This window comes from Cupressus sempervirens, chromosome 10 (assembly GCF_028749045.1).
Source record: "Cupressus sempervirens isolate cs-2001-9-10 chromosome 10, ASM2874904v1, whole genome shotgun sequence".
Taxonomy (NCBI): domain Eukaryota; kingdom Viridiplantae; phylum Streptophyta; class Pinopsida; order Cupressales; family Cupressaceae; genus Cupressus; species Cupressus sempervirens.
The window spans coordinates 65,443,095-65,471,038 of NC_143127.1; the positions used below are offsets into that span (position 1 = coordinate 65,443,095).

The 27,944-nt window shown below is 32.6% G+C and overlaps 2 protein-coding genes across 2 annotated transcripts; one reads left to right on the top strand and one right to left on the bottom strand.

The window, feature by feature from the left end:
* The first annotated feature begins 624 nt into the window (after window positions 1-624).
* On the top strand, window positions 625-2,962 carry LOC149532587 (uncharacterized). Its single transcript, XM_089804140.1, has 2 exons — window positions 625-1,310; window positions 2,816-2,962. The coding sequence occupies exon 1, from the start codon at window positions 802-804 to the stop codon at window positions 1,195-1,197; it is 396 nt and encodes a 131-aa protein (XP_089660266.1). The 5' UTR covers window positions 625-801; the 3' UTR covers window positions 1,198-1,310; window positions 2,816-2,962.
* LOC149532588 (dodecanoyl-[acyl-carrier-protein] hydrolase, chloroplastic-like) lies at window positions 1,784-26,133 on the bottom strand. Its single transcript, XM_089805736.1, has 10 exons — window positions 26,108-26,133; window positions 25,596-26,043; window positions 25,274-25,407; window positions 24,714-24,827; window positions 24,432-24,603; window positions 24,237-24,305; window positions 23,847-24,136; window positions 3,097-3,301; window positions 2,840-2,902; window positions 1,784-1,897 (listed from the first exon to the last, which is right to left on the bottom strand). Exons 1-10 carry the CDS (start codon window positions 26,131-26,133, stop codon window positions 1,784-1,786), a joined length of 1,635 nt encoding a protein of 544 aa, XP_089661862.1.
* Window positions 26,134-27,944: the final 1,811 nt, after the last annotated feature.

Here is a 27,944-nt window from a genome sequence, read left to right on the forward strand (position 1 = left end):
ACCACAAATCAAAAGAATGCGGGACTCTTCATTGACGACACATACGAAAAGAATATTAGTCTCCTTGCATAATCATTATAGACCCTCTTCCCACTTAAAATTAATTTTTGATATAGTGATGTGAAATGTCTTAGATGAAAGTGACATAGACATAAATTTTATTATGTGAAATACCATCTATATTGTTCACTAGAGTTATCTATAAATCATAGAAAGTCCACAATTTCTAATACTATGTTAAATAGAAATATCTAATAAATTATCTTCCTTCGAAAAGTTTCATGACAAAACCAACAATATCCTGATTAATTTATGAATTGAATTTCACTTTAACTAACTTTGGTAGGTAGGTGGGCAAGAGATTTTTTTAATATTTGGAAGGCTCTAATGATTTGCCATCTTCGTCCTAACACCTCAAAAAGTGTTCTCAATAGTTTTTCCAAGTCCTTGGCTTGAAAGAAAACAAAAACAAGGAACCCCATCATTGAGCCCACAAACATTTGTCTAAGTAGGTGTGGGGAAGCAATCAGGCTTAAAAAAGGGCTTGACCAAGGGCAAAACACATAAAGAAAGGAGTAAAGACAAAGGACAAACGGTTATGTCACATCACGCACCAATGCAGGCAGCCTGCACGGAGCAGCGGGTAAGGTGTGACGCGCGCATTCATAACCAACCTCAATAATAAATATAATAATATTTGCCCATGCCCTCGTTCTTCCTTATACTCCTAAGACTCTTCTCTCTGCCCGCCCATAGAACAAATTTCTTGGCATTCTGCCCCTGAATCTGCTGCTCAGAGAAATGAAGAACAAATCTGGAGGGAAATGGAGGATAAGCACTGGATTCAGCTTGAGGAGGAAGAACCGGCAGGAGAAGGAGGCTCAGGTTTACCCTCTCATCCCCCAGCAGCTCTCATTTGCATGTCAGATGGCCAGACCCTACAGGCCTTCTCTTGTGCTCAATCTGGAGACCATTAAGGAGGAAGATCCCTCAAGAACGCCTTCTTTGCAGTACCAGCGCCATGGAGATCTTGATCCGACCAGGACGCCCCTGTATTTTCCCAAGGGGAAGAACAAATCTCACACATTTCGTTTTCAACGCTATGCGAAATTGATGTGGAATGTGCACGCCAGGAAATTCCAGGTCAAGCTCAACTGCGCGCTGCGATTCTTCAGGAAAAACAGGCATCTTTCGTGATTTGGCTTTGTTGATGTTTATATGAGGTCCTCTGTTCGAAGTTCGTTGGTAACGTGCTTTAAATTCAAAGGCGAGCTGGTTTCCCTTACAACTGTGTTGGAAATTGAGCGGTTGTAAGTACGCCGGCCGTTCTGTTTTATTTCATTTCTCCGAAGTGTTCGATTTAACGGATTTTTGTTAAGTTTTGAATCTTCTTGTGCAATCATAAATGGCCGACGATTAATTCGTGCTGTGTATAAATAGCCATTCATTTAAGGGTTTAATTGATGAAGATACGGTATAATATTTCATGAAATTTTCTGAAGATATATGTGAAATAGATTCGATTTCTGAGTGATTTCGATGGACATGAATTTCTATTCTGGATAGTTCAACTGAAAGAAGATTTTATGTCTATGTTTACGAAGCCTAATTCCTTCGTAATTAGATTTTTAAAAAAGTGCAGATTTGATTCATTTATCTTTGCTTGCTTCTATTCTCTGATCATAGATCTTTGATCCAAAATGCACACAATTTTTCAATATAAAAAAAAAAAAAAAATTCACACAATCAAATTGTATAGCTTTTATCAGGTGCTCTGTTTAATCTATTGTTGATGATCAACACTGTAAATATTCAAGGCGAGCCCGTTTCTCTTACAACGGTGCTGAAAACAACGGCTGTTCTGTTTTTTGTAACCTCTCTTAATCGTTGTCAAAGTCTTTGATATAACGGTTTCCGTTATATTTTAATTCTTCATGTGCGATCATAAATGGTCAAACATTAGTTCATGCTTTGTATGAATGGCCATCCACTGACGGGTTTAGTTTAACCGATGAAGATACAGTATATTTTAAGATCGTCTGATTTATAAAGATTATAATTTTTAAATTTTCTGAAGATATAATTGAAATAGATTTGATTTCTGAATGATTTTCTTGACAGCTTAACGGAACGAAGCATTTTTGTGGATCTTTATATTCTAATAAAAACAGAGTTCAATTTTAGAATTCATCTAAAATAGAAAAATACAGATTTGATTCATTTATAATTATTTTTCTTACCTTTATTTTCTGACAATAGATCTTGAAAGTTAATCTAAGATATACTTGCAATCAAATGTAAAAGTAATTTAGAAATAATTCAGTTATAACATTTCTGTGCTATAAATTCTTTAGAAAACTTCAAATTTAAATATGAAATTTTTAGAAACGCCTAATTGAACATCCTTCCACAACAAAGAGGCCTTCTTAATTGTATAGAATAAGAGACTTTCTTCATTAATTCATGGGCTGTAGAAAGTTAAACATTTATTTTAGAAAAACAAGAGCCTCTATGAGCCATTCAATTTTACGTGTCAGATTGACATTTTCCATTACCGCAAGTGACATTTATTATATTCTCTGTCACACATTTTTCTTCTTGAAATTAGAGTTCTATTATCTGAATCTTCTGGCTGGCCAGAGAGCGACTAATTTAAGAGGATGGACCATTTTTCTGCACATTCAAATCTTGAATCAATCTTATTTCTTTTTCTCCCATTTAAAAAAACTCTGGATGGATATGTTGCACTCAAATTATATTAATGAAATTTGTCCTGTTATTTGGAGGCTTATTTGGAACCATTAATGTGTGGCAGTGACTGATTCCAAGAGTAGGTTACATCCCCGCCGACAGGGATCTGTGGTGGAAGCTTCAAGAGGGGGAACTCATCAGAAAAGATTTTCTGACCAATCATGTGCAGAACAGAATTGTTTATCTTAGAACTTGGATGATATGATAAAAGTGTACAGAACCAATTCATTGCACCCTCCATATCACTTTTTGAATGATTTAATGCTTATTTTAAATTCTCTATATTCTACAGTATGTTTGCAGAGTAGACAGTACTCTAAATTTTACACCTTTTCCCTATGTTACTTGGAAACGCGTTTCCTGTCCTAAGCCTTGAGTTTCGGGGACTTGGGGACGGTCGAAAACGTTTTTAAGCCGTCCCCACCCAAGCAAAAAAATTGGAAACCCATCTCCAAAAATTCGGAAATGGTCAACGCATTTCCAGATGGTGTTGACTGTCCTCGGGACTCCGTAGCTGTTTCCTATCCGTCTTGAGGACTGCTTGAAGTTTCTAATTTTAAAATAAAATTCAACTTTAAAAAAACATTACTAGTGATATGCAATTTTTTATTGTTTTCCCCTGGGGTGTAATAGAGAAAATATTAGATCACACTCTACCTAGCTGGGGTTCATAATATTATTAGATCACACTCTACCTAGTTGTTCATGATTAGTTAAATATTTTATGTTAAAGTTTCATCTTTTGAAGTTGTTATAGTGTAATATCTTCAAATAGGGATGCTAGGAAATGATAACAAATATTATAAATTAGGGCACAAAATTTTTGAATATTTATTTGCATTCAAATACGTCAATTACAGCTCAGATATTATGTCAATCAGATCTGAGTTTATCAACTAAAGACAATTTTTTAGATTATATTCTGAGTTTAGAAACATACAATAATCTTAATATTTGCCCTAGAAATTTCAGTCTTGAAATACAACCTTCCTTACTATTTTTGAGATAAAATAGAGATGGATATGCAGATTTTGATACTCGACTTGCCCATAAGTCTGCTGTCCAAAAAACATAAATATAGGTTTTACACATATCAAACATGCAAAGTCGTCTTTGAAATGATGACCAACTTATAATGGCCCAAAATGAAGGTTTCAAATCTTAGTGCAATTAATTACAAAGGTGCTGAAACGTAGCACCAAATTAAGTTGCAAAAATGTATATATATATAGCCGTCCCCTGCCGTCCCCTATTTCAGCCAAAAAAAAAAATCGTCTCAAAAACCCATTTCCTCATCCCCCCGTCCCCTCACAATATGTGACCTTCACCATTTTGCTCTGGTTATTTGCTGTGGTATTTGGGCTTGGAAATTGCTCACATGGACCATTTATCATTTATATGATAATTTATGGATTTATTCAACGTAAGTGATACATAAAGGCTTAGTCAAAGTTTCTATCTAAAATTTGGATAGTTTAGAAAAGTCAAAGAGATGAAGATATAAGGTGAGAGGGAAGAAAGGAATATATTGAATGTTAGAGGTGTACAGGAAAATATGAAGATAAAGAGATACTTAAGAAAAATAGAGTTCAAAAAATAGAGCGGGAGAGGTAACAAGATAAAAATGGGTAGAGACCATAATTTCATAAATATAGCAATTATTGAAACCGTACATTATACACTCATCATTTAATTAGTCTTAAAAGTCATTTAAATCATTAATAGTATAAAAAACACAAAAATAAATTGATATTGGTTGCATAAGACTAAAAATGAGAACATTAATTAGATTATTAAAACCTTTTCTAAGTCATAAAACATATATAACTAGAAAATAAATAACTTTGAATTATTTGAATTGAAGAGTGAAACCTCTCTTATACCCTTTTACAACTTACAAAATTATCAAAAATAAAAAAGAATGGAATCTAAGAAAATGTAAATTCTTCATCTTGACATATGAACTATCCTCAATAGGGTATGTAATGCAAAAGTAAAACATAGCATCAGACCCAAAGTACCCATTATTGTGCTTCTATAGAGCGTCTCACACATTATACCTTCAAACAAAGGGAACATTAAAAATAAAATATTAAAATACTCTAATAAATGCAGCTTACTTACTCTCATGTGTTGCTTGCTAATTCTTATCTCCTTATTATGCTTGCAAAGGTTTTTCATAGTAGGAGGGAATATATTATGAAGAGACATATGCCCCTATAGCCAGAATAGAAGTAGTGAGATTTTTTAAAGCTTTTGTAGCATGTAAGAAGTTAAAAGTGTATCAAATGGATGTCAAGTCAGCCTTTTTAATGGAGAACTTGAAGAAGAAGTTTACATTGAGTAGCCTAAAGGTTTTCCTTTCAAAGAAGAAAAAGACATGGTATGCAAGTTTCAAAAAGTGCTATATGGTCTAAAGCAAGCACTTAGAACCTGGTATGCAAGATTGCATAAGTATTTGGAAAAATTTGGATTTGCTAGAGGTATGACAGATGCTAACATATATTTGAAATAAATTGAGAATGGTTTATTGATTATTGTTATAATTTTTGATGATATAATCTTTGGAGGTAATGATGAGGCAAGTGATAAGTTTTCTAAAGAGATAAAGAATACATTTGAGATGAGTATGATTGGTGAGATGAAGTTTTTCCTAGGGTTACACATTGTGCAAAACAATGATGGTATTTTCATTTCACAAGCTAAGTATCTGAAAGAATTGTTCAAAAGATTTGGATTGGAAAGTTGTAAGTCTGTTGGTATGCCAATGATAATTGGTCACAAATTATCTAGCAAAGATGAGACACCTGCAGTTGAGAAGAATAAGTATAGATCAATGATTGGAGGCTTAAATTATCTAATTCACACTAGACCAGATATAGAAAATACACTTGCAATTGTAGCTAGATTCCAAGATGATCCTAAGGAGTATCATTATGCAGTAGTAAGAAGGATATTCATATATTTGAAGGGCACACTTGATTATGGGTTATGGTATGATAGATCAAGTGATTTCACTTTTTGTGCATATACCAATGTGGATTGGGAAAATAGTATGGATGAAAAAAATAACACTAGTGGTGGAACATTTTTCCTTAGAGGAAGATTGCTTGCTTGGCTAAGTAAAAAACATGACTGTATTTTACAGAGTACAATTGAAGCTGAGTATGTGGCAACAACAAATAATTGTAATCAAATCATGTGGATGAAGAAGATGTTGAAATACATTGGGATAGAATTTTCAGATCTTATTATCATACATTGTTATAACACAAGTACAATGAGTATGTCTAAGAATCCCATCTTGCATCTAAGACCATCCATATATCTATTAAGTATCATGCTTTGAGAGAGAAAGTTGCAAAGAGATAAATTATATTAGAGTATGTTAATACAAAAGATTAGATTGCAGATATCTCTACAAAGCCTTTTCCTAAAGATACATTTGAGTACTTGAGAAGTATGCTGGGGGTTATGCCCCTATGTATTGTTGAGTAGATGATGTAGAGATTGTATCAGTCCAGTGGTACAAAAAACTATTGTTTGACTGGAATGAATGTTGAAGCTTCTTGTATGGCAGACTATTTGAGATGATAAGAGTCATCTAGGACTCTTGGTAGCTAGTTTAGAATAGTTTCATTGGACACTTAAGCTGATTTAAGACTTGGAGTAGATGATTGACATAATGAAGCCTTTGTCATTGATGTTAATGGGGGAGAATATGCATGAAAGACATCTCCTAAGTGTGAATGGGGGAGAGTATGGAAAGCCACCTCCTAAGTATGTATGGGGGAGAGATTGACTAATGGGGGAGATATTGAGATATCCTAAACATTGAGAGTTGTCTAGTGTGAACAATTGATACTAGTTGTTTAGTTTGTACACAACTAATGTCGATCCTAAAGAAAGAGATGAAGAACATAGTAGTGCTCTAGAGGATTTCAGATTTGATTAATGAAGAGGATTTGAAAAGAAGAGAAAAACAACATTTGTAGTAGAGTATGATTTTGTTATTCTTGGAACTTAGATGTTTTTCATCTATATTTCCATCAATGCAAAAGGGGGAGATTGTTAACATAAATGCTGATGGTATTCCTTTGGGGGAGTATCCTAAGCATTACTAGAGCATGTGGAGATTGGTATCATGATCAAAATGTTGCATTCATGACTATGTTTTTCATTGATGACAACATAGTATGATTTTTGTGAAGACTGGAAGAGTAGAAGACATAGATCGAGGTTTTCCAGATAGAAGTTTGATGTTCAACTCAAGCATGGTTAAGGATGTGTTCTATACTATGTTATGATGATGAGGTTAAGTAAGCATTAAGTAACTCAAATGCATATAGAAGATATGCTTGATTTATAGAGACTAGTATGTAGACATAGTTCTTTAGAAAAGGTTTCTGATAGTTGGATTATATCTCCTAATAGAGATATAATCTTGATGTGCGAAGTAGTTTAATGATAGTAGATAGTTTGATGGTGATGTCAATGAGTGCACAAGGTCTTGAGTCACACATGTGAGAAATTTTAAAGACTGTGAGATGACAATGTTGTGTAATTGTGAAGTAATTAATTATCTTAGGAAGGATATATTCCTTGTTTGAAAGTGCATCAAGTGTGTGAATTTTGAAAACAAGAGAAAAACATTTTGGTAAATGCAAGTAAGCAATCCAAGGGATTATTGGATGTAAAGTTGGTGATATGGTATCAAGACCAGAAGGAGAGAACATTACAGTTGATAGGATAGAGGAATAGGAAGTACAAGTGCAGTTCATTTATATTATTATGTATGGAATAATACAAAGATCATTTAGAAATTAGGTTCCTTGGTTTTTCCCCTTAAGCTATGTGGATGGTGGGTCCATTTGCCTTCTACAACTATTAACAAGGTTGGCACAACTCCTAACAGGGTTAGAATCTCCTTATAGAGATTCAAAGTCTCCTAATAGGGACTGATATGTACTAAATGTTTTTATTGACTCTTAACATGGTTCATCCTCTAACAAAGAATATTTATATTAGTACATCATTTTGTGGGTGCCATACCCATCAAGGTTTTCTCTCCAATCAAGAGTTTCCCTAGTAAACATTTATGGTGTTATTGTGTATATCTTGTTATGATTGCTTACGATATTTTTCATATGGTTAAGGATAAATAAGGTTGATAATTTTTATAATAGTTTGATAAGTAATTCAACCCTCCTATTAGTTATATTGGTGGAATTTACATTCTAGCAATTGGTATCAGAGCATTAGGTCGTTGAAGAAAAAGCTTATCAACTTTGGGAGATCAATGGAGAGTCACTTCACAAAAGTAAGTCCTAAGTTTGATTGAGTTAACTTTGATAGCTGAAAGGAAAAGATGAAGACTCATTTTCTATGTATGGGTCAAGGATATTAGATTTTGACAGAGGATAAAAAGAAGATTGTAGAAGAAATCAAGCTTGAAGAATGAAATGAAGTAGAAAGAGATCTATTCATGTACAATATGAGAGCTAGAGAAGCCTTATAGACAACTCTTCCTAAAAATGAATATGGCCAGGAAAAAAGAATGAGATTATAGAGCTGGATATGTCTGTTTCAAGATGCTAAAATGTTGGAAGATGAATTCGTGAGAAGCTATATTGGTAGGATATTTGAGATTTTTGTAGGAATCAAATCCTATAATGGATCCAAAGAGGAAGATGAGATTATGTGGAAGATTTTGAAAACTTTGACACCACCATTCAAGAAAGTAGCATAAATGATTGACCTAGTAATATTCTGCATTGAGAAGTTCACCAGGGAGACTTTGCTTGCAAGATTGCAAGAAAGAAAATCAAGTTTGAGATAGTTTTGAGAATTGACAAGAGTGGAGATAGCTTTCAGTGGCTCAAGTGTTCATCCTTGTTTATCCAAAAGTGTAAGCACCCATGGAGATTATGCTAGCAACAGTAAATCTAGATATGAAGAGGACATAAAGAATAAATAAGTTATGGCCTTTCTTGTGATAACAAAACCAGATAGTAAGATTTTTTTTTAAATGTTGGAGTTGTAATGAATTTGGTCATTATTCTTCTAAGTTTCCTAAAAGAGAGAAAAATTATAAGAGAACTTCCAACCCTAGAAGACCTAGAGATTATTTGTATGAAAATAAAGATGATGAATCTAAGGAAAGAGTTTAGAGTGAAACTGATGATGAATTAGGTTTTGTGACTATAAAAGAAGAAAGTTTTGAAATAGAATTTAGAGAAGAAAAGGCTCTAGTTTCTCAAGTTGAAAATAAATCTAATTTGATCATAGATAGTAGTTGTTTACATCATATGACTGGTAATATGAATAAGTTTGTTAAATTCAAAAATCATGATGGAGGTATTGCTAGAGTTGGTAACAATGTGGCCTATCACATCATAAGGATATGATCTATTACTATTGATGGAAATACTAACACTGATTATGTTTTCTTTGTTGATGGTTTAAAGAATAACTTGTTGAGTGTTGGACAAATGGTGCATAAATGTTATTAGTTGCAATTTACAGAGAACACTTGTATTATCAAAGATAAGGATGGTAAGATAATTGTAATAGGTACAAGATCTAGAGGTAATGTATTTCAATTGAATCCTACTGAGATGACATGTTTGGATGCTAAAGTAGATAAAGGTTGGTTATGTAATAGAAGGTTATATCATATTAACTTTGATAATAGTGTGAAGGTGAGTAGTATATTTGTAGATAGAGATTTTCCTAGAATTATGAAGCCCACTAATGTTGTTTACAAATAATGTATCATGGCTAAGAAGAAGAAGATATCATTTCCTAGCAAGAAGTTCACTACTATAGAAAACTTGAAGATTGTTCATACAAATATGAGTGGCCCTACCTGAACAAGAGCATTCTATGGAGACAGTTACTTTATGATTTTTGTTGATGATTTCAATAGAATGATGTGGGTACAATTTCTCAAGGAAAATTTTGAGCATTTGAGAAATTAAAGATATTTAAGAATAAAGTTGAAAATGAATTTGGTGTAAAGATTAAATGTTTAAGATTAGATAGAGGTGGAGAATTTACTTCTAGAGATTATAACATGTTTTGTGAAGAAAATGGAATTAAGAGATAGTTCTCATCACTTAAGACTCCTGAGAAAAATGAGATGGAAGAAAGGAGAAACATATTAGTACCAGAAGAAACAAGAGAAATGATGTTTCAAAATGATGTATGTAAGACATTTTAGAGAGAAGTAGTTAATAAAGTAGTGTACACTATGAATAGAGTGCATATCAAAAAAGGTACAAACAAGACTCCTTATAAATTATGGTTTGGTCATACACCTTTAGTGAAGTACTATAGTGATCATAGATAGTCTGATGGTGATGTCGGTGAGTGTGCAAGGTCTGGAGTCATATGTGTGAGAATTTGTGAAGATTGTGAGCTGACAATATTTTGTAATTATGAAACAATTAGTTATCTTAATGCGGTCCTATTATAATTAATTGGAAAAGCCTCTAGGCCAAATCAAGTAATTTCTTTGAGGACATGGTATAAAGGAAGGATATCTTCCTTTTTTGAAAATGTATCAAGTGTGTGAATTGTATGAACAAGAGTAGAGTATTTTGGTAAATGTGAGCAAGTGATCCAAGGGATTATTGGACACCAAGTTGGTGATCTAGTATTGGGATCAGAAGAAGAAGAGTAGTTTGGTTAACATGAAAGAGGAAGAGGAAGTACACGTGCAATTCATTTCTATCATTTTCAAGGAATAATGCAGAGATCATTTAGACAGTGGGTTCATTGGTCTTGCCCTTGAAGCTATTTGGATAGTGGTTCCATCTGCCTTTTACAACTCTTAACAAGGTTGACATAGCTCCTAATAGAGTTGGAATCTCCTAACAGGGATTCAAAGTCTCGTAATAGGGATTACTATTTACTGAATGATTTTTTTAACTCCTAATAGGGTCCATTCTCTAACAAGGAACATTTATATTAGTATATAATTTTGTGGGTGCCATCCCCATCGGTGTTTTCCCTCTAATCAAAGGTTTCCCTAGTTAACATATTTGGTGTTATTGTGTATGAGTATCTTGATATGGTTGCTGATTATATTTCTCATAAGGTTAAGGATTATGAAGGTTGATAATTGTTATAATAGTTGGATAACTAATTCAGCCCCCTCCCCCTAGTTATATTGGTAGATTTTACATTTGAACACATTTGTATCATTCCATGGTTTCAAACTTACTTTTATCACCACTCATGTGATCTGAACAACCACTATCTATTATCCACCTATCACCTTTACTCACATACAAAATTAATGAAGTTTTCTCATCCTCATCATAATTTTCTTTCATAGAAACATAGACAACTTCTTCATCATTACTCTAAGACTCATTATCAGTTTCTTCTTCATCAATGCAACAATGATTCTTTACCTTTGTCTCTGTAGTCCTTGTTTCTCCTATTATCTTGGTCATCTCTTCTTCCTGTGTACTTGCTTTCCTACTCTTAGCCTTGTCTTCTTTGTTAGGAAACCTTGCAACAATATGACCAACTTTGTTACTATTGCTTATTTTTGCGCCCCTGCCAAAAATTGAATTTTAAATGCTTGCCCACCAATGGTCACTTCTCCGTTTAATATTATTGTAAATGCCCTAGAAATATCAAAAAATTGTTGAAAGATCAAACCTTATGATTTGTTTCCACGGGCCCGCAGGTTCACAATCATCAAATCTTCCCCAGATCAATGATTGGCACTTTGTCGCTATAGAAAGATGAACATTGTTTTGCGTTAGTGACATAGTGTCCTTTTGCCACATGTCTGATGGGTTCTCCCTTTTCTCATTGTTCTCCAACGCCTAGTTTTGTTCGATCCACGGTGGGCGCCATGGTGCTATCAAAAAATCTCTGCTCTCACCAATAGCGACATAGCACCCAGATGGAAAGTGTTACTACGACGACGTCAGTTGTCAGGTGGGTCCCAAGTATGCCCCGTCAGATATCAGTGAAGATTTGTCAGACATGTTGGCAGTTGATCAATCTTTTCATTGGCTAAAGTATGATTGCATGGAATGTGGGTCCTACTTCACTTGGTGGGCCGCAAATGAGGGTTATCAGATAGGTTGGTACGTGGACAGTTCTCATTGGTTGGTACACCAATAGGCCAAATCCATCTTGCTCGCTGTCAAATCAATCTAGATCAATGATGGGTGCTATCTCGCTATGGAAAGCTACGAGAATTTTAATGATATTGAAATAGCACCTTGGCGATGCGTGGCACAAATGATGTAATGGGCTCGCCTTTCTCCAAAGTGATAGTACGGCTCATCCTCAGTGGTAGTTGTCAGGTGGGTCATAGTACATGGTGGTTTTCCATTGGTCCTTTCAGCCAACTCAGTGTGTAGTTGTACCATTTTGTTGATCATTGTCAGATCTAAGAAGATCAAGGGCTGGCGCTTTCTAGCATTATCAAGATGCGAGGAAATTAAATATTGTGGTGAAGTGGTTTGGCAACACGTGTCCTAGGTGATGTCATGATAGATGTTCTCAGAGGTTTAGAAAGTACTTGAGTTATGTTCACCATCTGATGCAGGCAGATCAAGGGCTGATGCTTTCCTGCATTATCAAGATGTGAGGAAATTAAAAAATGCAAGAAAACAGGTAGCCGCCAAGTGTTTCTACGGGACCAGTTTCTTTGTGGGTCGCCAGTTGGATGCCATGTGTTGCCAGGCATGATATGGATAATGCCAGGTGTGCTGATAGTGTTTTGTGGGCCCAAAAGTTTAAAGGCAAAGCATAGGAAACGACGAGTCTTCACAATTGTCAGATCTAAGGAAAATCAATGCTAGGTGCTATCTTGCTATGGGAAAGTGCCCAAAGGATATGCATAGCAACATAGCAGCTAGATGACATGTGTCTTCGCAAGCCTGACCAAGATTGACAGTTAAAGGCTGGTAGTTATGTTGTAGCCATCACGGTCAGGGTTTGCAACTTGGTGGAGTTAGTAAAGAAAGGCATGGTCAAATTAGAAGGACCTCGCGAGGTGGCAAAAGGAAATAGATTGATTGGTCCATGTGGTTCATCCCGGTGCCAAGATAGGTTGACTCGTTGACTCTACTGATTCATGCACCAAAAAAGCGATAAGAAATCAGGTTTTTGCTGCATAATTTGATCTCTATAATCAATCCCGACCAACCCAAAATGAATGCGAGATAAGGAAGAGCACTCCACCACCCCAAGTTGATCCATCTACCTGATCAGATCCCAGTTATGGCGTCGCCTCTATCTTCTCAAGGCCCTGTTTTAGTTAAAAATCAGATTTCTTCAAATCCCCATAATTGTTCTTTGCAGGACTTAATGGCAGGTGGTTGGGGAGTAACTGTAGACACCTAAAATCCTTTAGAAAATAAAGCATTTTTATTTTCTGAAAAAAGTCCCTGATGACATCATCATTTATTAATTAATTAATTATTTTATTTTTATGCCATTAAATCCCTTTATCTTAATTAAAAATATTTAATTAAGGAATCCCTCCCAAAAATGTTTAAATCTTATTTAAACATTATTTTCTTATTTATTAATTATTTAATTAATAAATTGACCAAAAATTCCAGAAAAAATAATTAATTTATTTTTTGCCCAAAACTTGGCCAATTTCCTTAAGACCACTAACCTCTTCCAAAATCTTCTAATCCTTCTTTAATTTTGATTAAAGGCTAATCCCATCATTTCCTACCCCTAATCCCAACTCAAAATATTTAATTAAGATTAAATATTAATCCTCATGTCTATTAAAAATATTTTAATAAATATCTCCTCAACCCAAACCCTTGAAATAAATAAAACTTTATTTATTTCCTAAAAACCTTATTTATCATCATCCTAGGAAGTTCTAGACTCTTCTAGAAAGTCTTCATCCTCATCCAAAGCCTAGACTCTTCTAGAAGATGTCAATCCTTATCTTTAATCCTAATCCTAATCCCCTCCTAACCTTGTCACATTCCTTAAACATGGGTTAAGACTTGCTAACCCAAGCCAAAGTTAACAAATATCTCCTCCTTCACCCACCCTCATTAAATGCCATCCACTTGCCCATCTCTAACATCCCTAATCTAATCCTAAGCCATCTCTAATCCTACCCTTAATCATTTGCACAATCCTAAACAAGCTTAAGACTTTCCTAAGCCAAGCCAAAGTCTATCCCCTTAAAATATCCCAACCATAAAATTTTATGAAGCCCACAAAGCCATAAATGACTCTTACAAGTCCATTCATTGCTCTTACAAGCCATTATGAGGGTCTTTATGATCTTTGAGCCTCCTTTGTTGACCCCTCAACCCCTCTTGCTCTAACCAATGACCCTGTGACATGTGTCACTCCCTGATTGGCTGTAAGAAAGCACAATCTATGTGCTTTCCTCTCATTCAATCTAAACCTTCCATAAACTTTCTCCCGTCCTTGCATCCTAGCCCTTGATCCCTCAAGCCCTTTGCCTATTTAAGGAATCCTCTCCCAAGCCATTTTAACACAATCTAGAAAGTAAAGCCATAATGCCATTTTGAGAAGCCATTTTACATCAAATCTATTCACCAAAATCTATAAAAAATCCTCCATTGAAGCCCATTTGAGCATTTGAGCATACATACATAATCAAGTCATCTTAGCTATTAGACACACCTCTACATCAAGTGATCATCTTCATTGAGAGAGCCTATCCATGGCTCATATTCTCATTTGAGGACTTCACTTTGTCTCTCATGAAGTTATGTTAAATTAGTATGCAAATGCTTTTGATTGTTTTAATTTAGTGTTTCTAACATATTGAAGTAGCATATACAGTAACTACAGTTAGGGGACATCTCAATTATGCCTGAACTATAAAGGAAAATTTTTGTGATTTTTGTAAAGGTCGGACCCTCTGTTTTTCTCTGTTGTTGCTCTGCAATTTCAGTGTAAATTGCCCTGTGCCTCTGAACTGCATGATTTTCTACTTTATCTCCTTCAGCCATTGGTATGAAAGTGCAAGAACTCTTTGCCTCTTACTAGTGTTTTGTAGAGATCTATGACTTGCATGACTGTATCTCTTTCAACCTATGAATGATATATAAGTGGAGGCTCCATATTGATGATCATGAGAAAATATTAAATGTTATCCAAGAACGAGCTGATCCACTTGATATGAGATAGAAACAACTCCTAATTTGAAATGTAACTCAAGAACAATTTGAAATTTGGTGGAATAACTAATTTTCTAAATTGAACTTTTACTCTTTCATTTTGAATTTTCTAAAGTAACTAATTATTGAAATTATGAACTTATATGTATGTGTGTACAATAATTACCTGACATGTGCACCTTGAGGGAAAGAAATTCGAACACCACTTGTCTTAAGGGGATGAAATTAGGAGTTTGTAAAATTAATTATATTGAACTTTCTATTTCACTTAACTTGTCAATTTTAGGACACATGTACGCTTTCAATTTAACTAATTACCTGACATGTGAGCTTTCAATTTTAGGACATGTGAGCTTTCAAGTTCAAATTGTGATTTGTTTAACTAAATTTTGAACATGTACATGTTTTAAGTTGGACTTGAATTAGAACATTGGGCTTAAGGGGATAAAATTCTAGGATACATGTGTGCACTTGAATTAAAATTTCACTATGATTAAAATTTGAAATGTAACTCAAGAACAATTTGAAATTTGGTTCAAACTATTTCAAATTTGGTTGAACAATTGTTTGATCAATTTGAAATTTGGTGTCCAATAACTAATTTTCTAAATTGAACTTTTACTCTTTCATTTTTAACTAAATGTCTTGAATTCATTTAACTTTTTTATTTCATTTAACTTGTCAATTTTAGAACACATGTACACTTTCAATTTAACTAATTAGGACATGTGCTTTCAATTTTAGGACATGTGAGCTTTTGATTTAACTAATTACTTGACATGTGAGCTTTCAAGTTCAAATTGCAATTTGTTTAAACTAAATTTTGAACATGTACATGTTTTAAGTTGGACTTGAATTTTAGAACATTGGGCTTAAGGGGATAAAATTCTAGGATATGTGTACAAATAAAAGGGATGAGTTCTATAGATTTACTCGAGTTAGGAATTATGTACAACTAATTACCTGATACTTTAACATTTAATACATGTGATATATTACCAAACATTTAAATTACATGAACTATATATATATATATATATATATCTAAATTTAATCAATATATTAGACATGCACATACATATCTATAAAAATTACTTACATATATCTTAGATAGAAACAATTTATAATATAATAGATCTAGATCTAGTATGTACATTAGATTCCACAACATAATGCGACATGTATCAATCATCTCGAGAACAAATAACAAAAAACATGTATCTATCTAGAGATCTATTAGAAGATAATATCAAATATAAATAGGGTGCACACATGTAGACATGTAAATCTAGGTACATCTATATCAAATCAAATATAAATATAACATGCATCATGTGTGTATATAAAGTGTCTATCTAATATATATGAATGTCTCTCTGGATGAAAGTCTACAACAAATCATCTAGATTAAAAAAACTATAGATCATCAGGTGCAAGACTATCATCGCCACGCCTCCTCACAATGCGCTCTGAAGACTGACTAGTATCAAGGTGCTCACTAGGATGTGCTGACCCCTATATATAAATTCAAGAGAAAGTGATATCAATACATACATACATTTAATCAAGAGAAAGTGATATTGAAATACATGTACCTGCATTTAATCAAAACATAAATAAATGTTACCTGTCCACTACTGACATCATCCAATGAGTCTCGACAACGTACATGATCTGGCATCAAAGCTGGAGTAAAAATAGGCATGTCCCCCTACATTGTACACGTGCACATGCAACACATCAAATTAAAATTTCTCTACATGATTACATTTGAATCTACGTGCATGATATACATGTACATGTGCACACATGCACATGTCTAAATTAAATTAGTTTGAAATGATTGAAATTTTAACATGAACAAATTTTTTTAACCTGTGTAGATGGTGGCATCTGATAATACTCGGACTGCCTAGCATCGATCGTGTCCACTAATGCATCCAGATTTCACTGCGTCACATCAAGCTCAATCTCTGCATCTATGCGGGCCCCATGGCTGGTGACTAGCACATGTCCTAATAATGACAAGCGAAGTGGACTATGTACATGAGATGGCATAGAAGTAGAATCATCACATGTCAACAAGTCCATCCATCCTGTGGTTGACAAGCTCAAATCAACATCATCAAGGCCCACATTTGAACTCTGAGCCTGCACTATAACACTGGCTGAAGGGTCTGTGGTATGTATATGTCTCTGTGGAGCAAAAGAGTGGTTAGTAGATGGATCATCATGTGCACTACCACCATGACCACTACCTGATCGATGAGAGGAATATGGCTAAGGATGTGTCCTAGTACTACCATGGACACAACCTTGAACATCTGATATGGGTATGCCAAGATGCTCTAATACAAATCTATATGTATCTAATAAATCCTCAGCTAGACCAATCATAGTATCTCGTGTCAACACTCCAGTGAAACCCTCTAAGCTAGCCACTAAAGGGATGCCTACTGCACTGTACAAGCCTCCTGAAGATGAAGCATAGGATGATGATCTGGAAGGCCGACAAGACATCAAATACTGACCAACCTCATCACTCGAAATAGATTTGACAACTGCTGCAATCTCTCCAGCTCCCTGAAGGACCCCACATAACTGAGTGCTATGCATGGCCTCATCAGCTAATGGACCTAACATAGGGGAAGTAGAAGGTGCCCTCTCTCTGACAATCGATCTATGTGCCAGTGGGGGACAACCTAGCTGCCTATTAGCCAATCTACCATGCCCCTGTCCTAAATGTCCTAGTAAATTTGTTTAGTTCACCGCCCTGCATAAGTGAACCTCTGCATAAAGTTGTCAAGCAAAATAGAGTGGAATTTGGTCGTTATTTGGATAATGACCATGGGCAGCAAGGAAGCGTGGGTATATCAATGCAGCCATTTGTGGATCTGTACACTTAAGGGGAGAATACCCCTTCACATACTTTTTTGAAAGATAATGAGGGAAACATTCCCTCTTCAGGACATCTTTGGGCACCACACCCTGCACCTCCTGGAGTGAAAGACCAAAGGAGACCTCTCGTCTCTTACTGTCAAGGACAGCCTGTATAGTATGTGCAAAATATGGGGTAGCGCCATGAATCTCATCTCGAATAAATGTCAGGCTACGTAAGATAGTCTAGCATGTACCACTATAAACACTGGAGCATGTGCCACTAGTCAGGGATTCCTAAAGTCTATGAATCTCCTGGTTAGTGCGATCATAGAGCTCCTGAGGTGGGATAGGTAGCTGATCACGGGGGACATGATGCTGCTCAGGGGGGATAAGCTACTACTCAGGGCCTGGGATAGGCTGCTCGGGCCTGGGTATAAGCTACTGCTCAAGGCCCGAGATAGGTTGCTCAGGCCCGGGTATAGGCTGCTCGAGGGGGCCAAGTTGCTCGGGGGGGGATAGAAGGTTGTTGATCAGCCATGTCAATGTATGTAGGTGCGTGTATAATGTGTAAACTTGAAAATTTATATTAACATATATGTATGTACAATTTGACAAAATTAAAAAACTTGTATATAAATTGTTTTAATAAAATTAAACATGCACGTACATGTCTACATATATAGAAAAGTCCTAAAACTTAAATGAACATATACCTTAAAAGAAAACTAAATTTTAAAACACACATGTTGTTATATATATAATGTTTGTAACTCAAGGACCTTTTAAGAACTACATGTGTGCAAGTTATATTTCTATCTAAGTTAGATTGAATGTTCAAAGGTTTTAGACATATGTGTGCACATAAACTTGTCAGGTGTAATTTAGGTCCACGAAGTTTAAATATGTGCATATATATGTATATATAAATATATGCGTATATACATGTACATGATATGTATATTTGCACATATAGATCTATCATGCACATGTGTATATATACATGCATACGTGTGCATATATACACGTGCACATGATATGTGGAAATATACATATCATGACACATATGCATATATAGATCTATTTGTGTACATATATATAACATTGATGTATCATTTTGAGACCTTGATATCAATGTTTAATTAGTTTTAGGATTAGGGTTCAATTTGGTTTGTACTGTTTGATTAGGTTTACATGCTTAGGTTTCAATTAGGACAAGAGTTAATAAATTGTATTAACATTTCAATTCAATCTTAGGGTAATGGTTCAATTTTGTTAATGGTTGGGGAAAGGATTTAAGGTTAAATTCAAGGTTTCTACTATTAACTTGGGATATATAATTGCCTGTTTATGATCATGGTTTAATTCAATTTGGTTTATAAGTATAATATTAATTATTTAAGGGCCAGGGTTACCTTTCAATCTAGTTTGATATATTCAATTTGATTTAGGGTTGACCCAGGGGTTAGTTTATTTTAGTGTTAAATATTAAGATATAATGCTTTTAAATCACTCATTTTTTGATATTTTGATATGATGGACATGTCATAAATGACATTTCTATATGATTCTTTTGATATGATATGCATGAATTATATATATAATCTTATGATTTAGGGTAAATTATCATTTATAATATAAGGGTTTAGAAATTAAATTTTAAGATCTTGAGGTTATAGTTAGGATTTGGATAATTAAATTTTAGTTTTAGGTTTAGGGTTAGAGTTAGGATTATGGTTAGGGCTATGATTTAGGATTGAGACCACGATTAAAGGGTTAGGATCATGTGGTCGGAGACCAAGTACCTGAGTAGAAATTATAGTCTATCAATTAGGGTTAGTAAAGTAGGCTTTAGCATTTAGGATTTAGGGTTATAGTTATGATTCTAGGGTACAAATTTTAGGATCTTAGTGTACATACATCTTGATTCTAGGGTTTAGTATAATTTAGGGTCATGGTTTAACATTTATGATTATAGGTTATAGGTTTGTACATGATCATTGCTAGAAGTATGGTTAGAGGGTTAGGGTATGGGTTTACATCATGTTGAACTAGAAGTATGATTCTGAGGGTTAGGATTTGCATTAGCAATAAATTTTTTGATTATGGTTTTAACACATAGTTTTAATAAATTTATATAATTAAAGTTAGGATCAAGTATTAATATGATTTACTATTTAATGTTTGGGTTTATCATTTAGACCTCTACGGTTCAAATTGAGATTTAGGAAAGTTTTATGGTTTCAAGTGTGCATCTAAGATTAGGGGTTATAATTTATGATTAAAGGGTTTTGCAGTTAGGATTATGACCAGGTTTAGTATAATTTAGGGCTACTATTTAGCATTAAGGAACTTAAGAGTTAAAATTTAAGTTAAATATATTTAATCTTTACATGAACATTAGATTATATGATGTACATTTTTTTATGTAACTTGTATATTATTTAATCAAGTTATGTTCTTATAATTAATTTTTATTAATCAAAGGTTGTAACATGTATTCTTTAGGTCATACACATTCTAAGTTATATGTTCTTGTGTATGTATATGTATGTTATATTCTTACCTAGATGCAAATTAATCTAGACATTCTTATATATGTATTTAATTTAGGATCTAGACCCAAGTTAAGACATGTGATTGAATTATAATTCAATTTACAAACTGACATTATAGTTAATTCTAAATGAGGCCTAGCCAAGGGATCCAAAGAACTAATCAAAAGTTTTACTAAGCAAACAATAACATACATACAATAATTTACAATTATAAAAAACATAAGAGATTGCAAATTCCTTAATGAGCACATTTACATTTCATTTTTAAATAATTATAAGTACTAGAAGTAAAATAAATAACACATCCACATGAAATAATATTAACTAGACTTCAATTCAATCAATTTAAATAATTTATATACATTTGTTCCAAATGCCACTTGGCAAATTAATTCAGAATGCACAATCATCCACTATACATGTCACAGGGTATGAAAGGCTGAAAGAATATACATTTATAAAATAGTTTACATCATCCATTTTCGATCCATGAAACAAAGTACAATACAACTTAAGTAAAATCATTTTAAATAGTACTAGAAGTTTTTTGTTTGGATCCCTTGGCGAGTTGTTATGTGATTAAGTACTTAGTTATATATGTTTAGGGTTTTATTGTACATAACTATATGGTTAGGTCGAGATTATAGTTTAAATAATGAACTTAGGTCAAGGTTATATGGTTCTAGGTCAAGGTTATATGGTTCTAAGTCAAAATTATATTTATTTGTAAAATTACATGTAACTTAAACAATTAATTTACATCTAATCTAATCATTCAACATTGTAATAAATACATAAATTAAGTACATTTCAAAACATCTAAAATAATAAATTTTTAAATAAACTTTAAATTAAAAGATAATATTATATATTTAGATCTAATATAGATGAAAAATTATCTTTAAAAAAATCTTATTTGTGCATTTAGAGATTCACAATAACATTAGAGGCTTAAGCATGAACAGTAAAATAAAATATACAAAGAAACATATATAAAAAACAATAAAATATACAAAAAAAACATATAAATTTTAACTAAAACAATAGAAAAAGGGAAAAAACAAATGTTTCATACCTTTTTCAGACGGTCAATAAGGCGGATGCCAGTCTCTCTCCAACTTTCGATCGAAATAATGAGAGAATCCGACCGCACCCCTATTTATGCTAGCGGGTTTTAAAGTTTCGATCGAAACTTAAGTCAAGTTTCGATCGAAACTTTAAAACCGCGGAGAAACCCGCGTTCCAAGTTTCGATCTAAACTTGACTTAAGTTTTGATCGAAACTTTTCGGAGCAGTTAGTTTCGATCGACAGTTACTTTCTATCGGAAGTAATTATTTTCGATCGAAACTTTTTAAATAAGTTTCTATCAAAACTATACGATTAATTTTTTGGGTCCGCACTTTTTTGGAGGATTTTCTTCCTCCGAAAAAGTGTAACCCACTATTGTGGGTTCACCCTGTTCCAGTTCCTTAAAGAAGAATTATATGTCACATTGCTATTGAAGTGATTGGGAGGCTAAGTAGATAGTTAGTCTAATAGTCTTTATTCAGTTTTTGGGTTATCAACCAGAATGACTTTAGACTTCTTTTAATAACCATCTATGCATGGTGTTGTTAGAATTTTTATATTACGCATTCTTATATTATGCTAGGAGATTCTATTAATGGTTTAATTATGAGCTATACAGTTTTTGTTTTTGATAGAGGAAAACTAGGTTGATGTATGTGCTAAAAGTGTGCTAGTGCTATTAATACACTACTTGTTGTTCCATGGGCGAACATCCTCTTGTCACTTTTGATGTTTAAAAAAAAAAAACTAATGCATTTGAAGATTTGTGGACTTCTTATTTTTATATATGGTTAATTCAAAATTTTGTAAATTAGAGGAAAATAATGTGTTTATTATAACATCAATCAAATGATTAGTTTGGTGTTTTGCTGATATAAAGGATAATGAAGTGAATAAATTGAAAGAGAGGTTGATGTGTGTTTCTCATGATCTAGTTAGATATTTGAAATCTATATACTCTCACAAGTTTCTCTTAGTTTGGCAATGAAGAAAATGTGGCATTCAATACAAATGATGACCCCTCTTCAATTTCTTCTCCCTTGTGAGGATATGTGATGCATAAATTTTTATTTTTTTAATAAGTAATACAATGCAAATACTACAAAATCATTCATGCATATGCCTTTTGTCTGGACGGTCCTATTCTACTTTTCAAATAGTAATTTATAATTATTTTTCCTATTAACATAAATTTCATTTGGCATATCACCTTAGAACATAACTCAATTGGTGTTTCTCTTTTCATTAATGGAGATTCAAATTTTAAATCTTTGATGTTGTCTCGCAAATCATATTCTATATTTGCAAGTTTTCTCATTTTGGACGCATAACTATGTACAAGCACATATTTAACTATCTACAAGTCTTACTAACATGTTATTTCTCTTTGTTTAATTATTATTTTTCTATATTTTTATATTTAATGTTTTCTTCTCAACTACATTATCATATTCCTTTAATAGCACATATAAACATTTCCATCCACTAAGATTAAGGTGAAAGTTTCAAGGCTCTGATACCATTTCAATCACCTTTAAAATGGAAATAATAAAATTCACCACTTTCTTATTACCAAAGTTCTTTGATGCTAAAGTAAGAGCATCTTAAAGTGAATACTTGTATTATCATTCAACACATTTTAATCACCCAAATCCTATGAGGGTAAAGTAAGAGAAGAGAGTGGACAAATGATGATATACATGTGCATGTGTATCTTTTTGTATGTATGTATATATGCAATCTCACACACACACACACACACACACACACACACACACACACACACACACACACACACACACACACACACACACACACATATATATGAATGTGTGTGTCTCCATGCGCTTTCACATTTGCATGCTATCAATAAAATTACTTAAATTTTTTGGATAATGTTATTTAAAAATTGATTACAATATTGAAGCTTTGCACATAATTAAAAAAAAATTCTTCTCAATATATTGATCTTATAACTATGAAAATCTACAATATTTTCAAATATATGTTGAAAATATCTAAAATTCTAAATCTTTAGGAAAAATATGTAGAAAACATTCAAATTTTAAATAAAGATGCAATATGAGTACAATCCTTAGTAATTAATAAATAATAACTAAGTTCAAAAATCAATAATTTATGGCCATCATATAAAATCCTTACCATATAAAGAAATGTGTGAATGAGATCTTGGTTCCATAAATGATGAATTGATTAAAGGAGATATTCAAAAAATGATTACATTAGTTTGTAATCCTTCCTTTCATATCATCTACACAAAGAACATTTCTATGAAAACATGACAATACAAAATAAAACTAGTGGTTAGGAAAACTAATGAGACCTCATCCTATCAAGTCCAATCATAGCCACTTCAATTCACATTATGATATTTAGTAGTCATTTACATTTATTCTATCATATCAATACCTCAATTTGTGTATGACATTCTTAGTTTTCTTGGGCCTCCATTTTGTCCTTGCCCTAAGAACTTCTAATCCACTATCTTGTATTTGGAGAAAGTGCACAAATTTTAATGTAAAAGATGACTTACAAATGTTTGGAGGCTCATTTCCATGTGTACAATTGGTAGAATCCATCACATTAGAAGCTTCTAGACATGATAATGACTGAAGAGTATTCGATAGCACGCATTCATGCATATACTCCAAAGTTATATCGACAAGTTCTTTTTCTTGTAGAATAGAGATGGGCATACTCTATAAACATTTTTCATCAAAATTAGAATAAAATTTAAGAAATACAATTAAAGAATTTGACCAATACATATTTTATTAAAAAACCCAATTCAAGATTTACCTCAAAAATCCAGTCAATATATTTAATATTGTTGACATGTTGATTTGCATCTAAATCACTCCAACGTGGCTATACATAAAATTAAAACAATACTTAATGTTAGGGGATTGTAAGGGTAGAAATTTTATTTCATAACATCTTTCTAAAAATTTAATAAATGAAAATATTTTAAAACTCGTAATAATGAATACATACTGTTAAATTTGAGCGTATATATGGAGAAATGTTGTCCTCAAAGTTCTTTGACTTTTGAGTCTCGTCTTCTTCAAGAATTTTTTTATTATTGAAATAAGGTTGTAGTTCTTCTCTTACTTCAATTGGAATCTTGGAAAGTTTTCTTGTCTTTGTATTCATTGTTGTCCAAATGCTATACAAAGAATGTGATAAAATCACAATTATAATAATTTATTTGCCAAACAAATGTATATGCAAATCTTAAATATATTTAAAGGATGACATATAAATATTTGACATCACCTGATTGCTTGTGCTAGGACAATATTTGTCTCCACATCACGAACAATCGAGTTCCATTGTATTCTATTTTTACCCAATGCATGTACCCATGTATCTATCTCCACAATATGGCCCCTAAAGAACTTAATTATTAGTCATTAGAAATTATGATAATAATTTTTTAAAATGAAATCCATTCTATTTTTAACAATTGTAGACAACCTTGTCACATTATCTTTTTCTTAATAGTATGCCATAAAAAAAATAGTAATAATATAGCATATAATAACTCTCTTTCTTTCTTCATATTTCAAACACCACATTCAAGTATATTTTTTATGCAGCTAAATTATATTTCAAATTTAGTTGATGTTAGGATCTTTGTTACATAAACAATATCATTTTTCGAAAGGTCTATTAATTGACCTCATGTAGTGCACAAATATAGACAAATTTCTTTATTAACCTTTTACACTACTTTAATGCACCCATTACACATCGATATCATACAACAAATTACTAGTGCATGACATGTACTAAGACAAACTAATAATATGTAAACTATAAAATACAAATAATACCATGATGGGTAACTTTCCATGTGAATTCGAGTACGAATAGCAACCCACATAAGGTTTCTTCGACTCATCTCATGAGTAGTAGTAAATCCATCCCCTGCTGGCCCAAAAAGCCGAACACTATTCAAGGTAGTTTCCTACACCATAATAACATACAATAACTAATATAAATCAACTTTTGATAAAGAATTCACTAAAATAAATTAGATTATCTAAACTCATATGATACCATTCATTAAAAAAAATATCAACAATAAAAACCACTAAACCATTACTTATGTACACACTCATACGAAATATTGACATCGTCATTCTAACTACTTACCTGAAGATACTTGTTGATAGTTTTGATAGAGACTATTTTATCTGGACCAACCTCATATGATCTTATTGGAAAACATTGTCTAAACACCATGCTCTCTTCCACAAACCTCCCCTTCCAATCTATATTCAATATTTTCTCCTCTTCTTCTTCACCAAGATCATTCAAGAGAACATTAATATCATCCCTAGCACTTTCATTGATCTTCACAACACCTAGAAAATCTCTAGCAACATGAACTCCGGCCTTGTAGAGTTGTGATGATTTCTTAGGCTTCACATCCATTAAAACCCTAGACGAACTCACCTTCCCCATTCCAAGCAACGGCGTAGACCTAAAAATATTGTTTTGCATTGTGCATGCGTGACTTAATGTAGAAGAAGAAGTTACCCCCATTGCTGCTGCACTTACTAACATTTTGACTCCTTTAGCGGCCAAAACGTAAGCTTGCCTATATATTGGACCAAGTCTCTCCTTTTATATTGCACACATCATGAGTATAATTTGAAATTTACCGTAGAAGATACCTTTCACTTGTCATTTTACTGTTGGTAGTAATTTCAAATTTCATTTCAACGTTTCACCTAATTGTTCACCTAATCATTAATAATTAATTTGGTTTATTTTTAAAGTATGATATTTTTGTTCTTTTTTATTAGTACTTAGTAAAGGTAACATACTATTTTTTAATATTTTTTTAATTTAGTCAATCTTTAGGAAAGTTTTAAATTTATTTTTAATTTTCTATTTTCTTAGAAGTGTTTTTCACATTTACCTTTGATATGGGAAGAATTGAATGAGGAAACTTCAAATATTTATTGATGGAAAATGTTTGTTACTTTTTAAAGTGGATCAATGTTGAAATATTATTATTATTTTATTTATAGCAGATAAGTATTAAGTATTTTTCAATAGTAACTACTACAAATTTGAACTTGTCACAATTACCTTCATTCACCATTTTATATGGATGCATAGGGTAATCTTTGTTAAATTATGTTTTTGTCATAATGAAAAAATTATGGTTTTTCTCTCAATGATAAAACATTCTTTATTGATTTTTTTAAATTGGGTAACTATTTATTATTTATTATTGAATTATCTTTATTAATCGTATAATTTTTAAATGGACAACTATTGTGATGTGAATATCAGGATTTAACTGTGTGATTTTGAGTCAAACTCGATGACCCATGTTTCATGAGTAGTGATTCAACATGAATCCATCTCTCATGAGAATAAATGGAACACTTAGCACTCATTGGATCTAGGTGATGCTCACAGGGGTGAAGCACCGGGACTTCCCGGGAGGTCACCCATCCCAGTACTACTCCAGCCTGAGCGCGCTTAACTACGGAGTTTCCTCCACAATTAAACCCAAAGCTTTTGGACAACTATTGTTTGAATTATCACTTTCACCAAAAAAAAAAGTTTAAGACAATCACGTGACACTAATATGTAGTAATTTACAATATGATTTTTTTATACAACTAATAACAACCATTATTAATTTTTTTAACAACAAAACATAACACTTGCATTTTAAAAATATTAGAAAATCAATTTTAAAAAGTGCTCATTAAACAATATACATCCAAAATTAAATACAATAATTTAAAATAAATTTATTGAGTTAAATTATTGAGAAAATAATGTAAACATGGTTAAACCATTTGTTACTCTAAAATACTATTGGGCTCTAACCTTAATGTTATATCTTTATACATCAATTGACAAAAGGGGATGCAACAATACAAATTAACAATGAGGATTTAGATCATCTAAGAATATGTGAATCAACACTAATAAATTTTAGAAAAAAAGTCATAATGTATTTTTAATCTTTTCTTTATTCCATTTTCAAATTTATTAACTATATAGATAACAATAAATACCATTCACAAAGTCAAGAACTAGAGGTATGATTGCTAACCATTGTAATAGTGGCCTAGTGCAATGACAAGCCAAATCTAGCCTTTGTTTGTTAGTATTTATAATTAAGGATTTTATTGGCATTTAATTATGTAATTTGAAATTACTAAATTTTTCTATTAACACATTTTAAATTCTTTGGAGCACACATTAAAATGTAGATGTTAGGTGTTCAATTCTACAACATTCTTTCTATATAGATAAAAATCTACTACGTTATGTCAAAAGAATGTGTCATTATTCTTCTAAAACTTAAATCATGTTTCTTTGTCAACATACTAGGCACTACAACCTTAAAAAGTTTCAAAGTACCATTGAACAACTACAACCTTCTATTGTTATTCATAAATAGTTTCTATCAACAACAAAAATTACATGTTATACTTTTCCTATTCAATACTATTGCATTCACATGTGCTT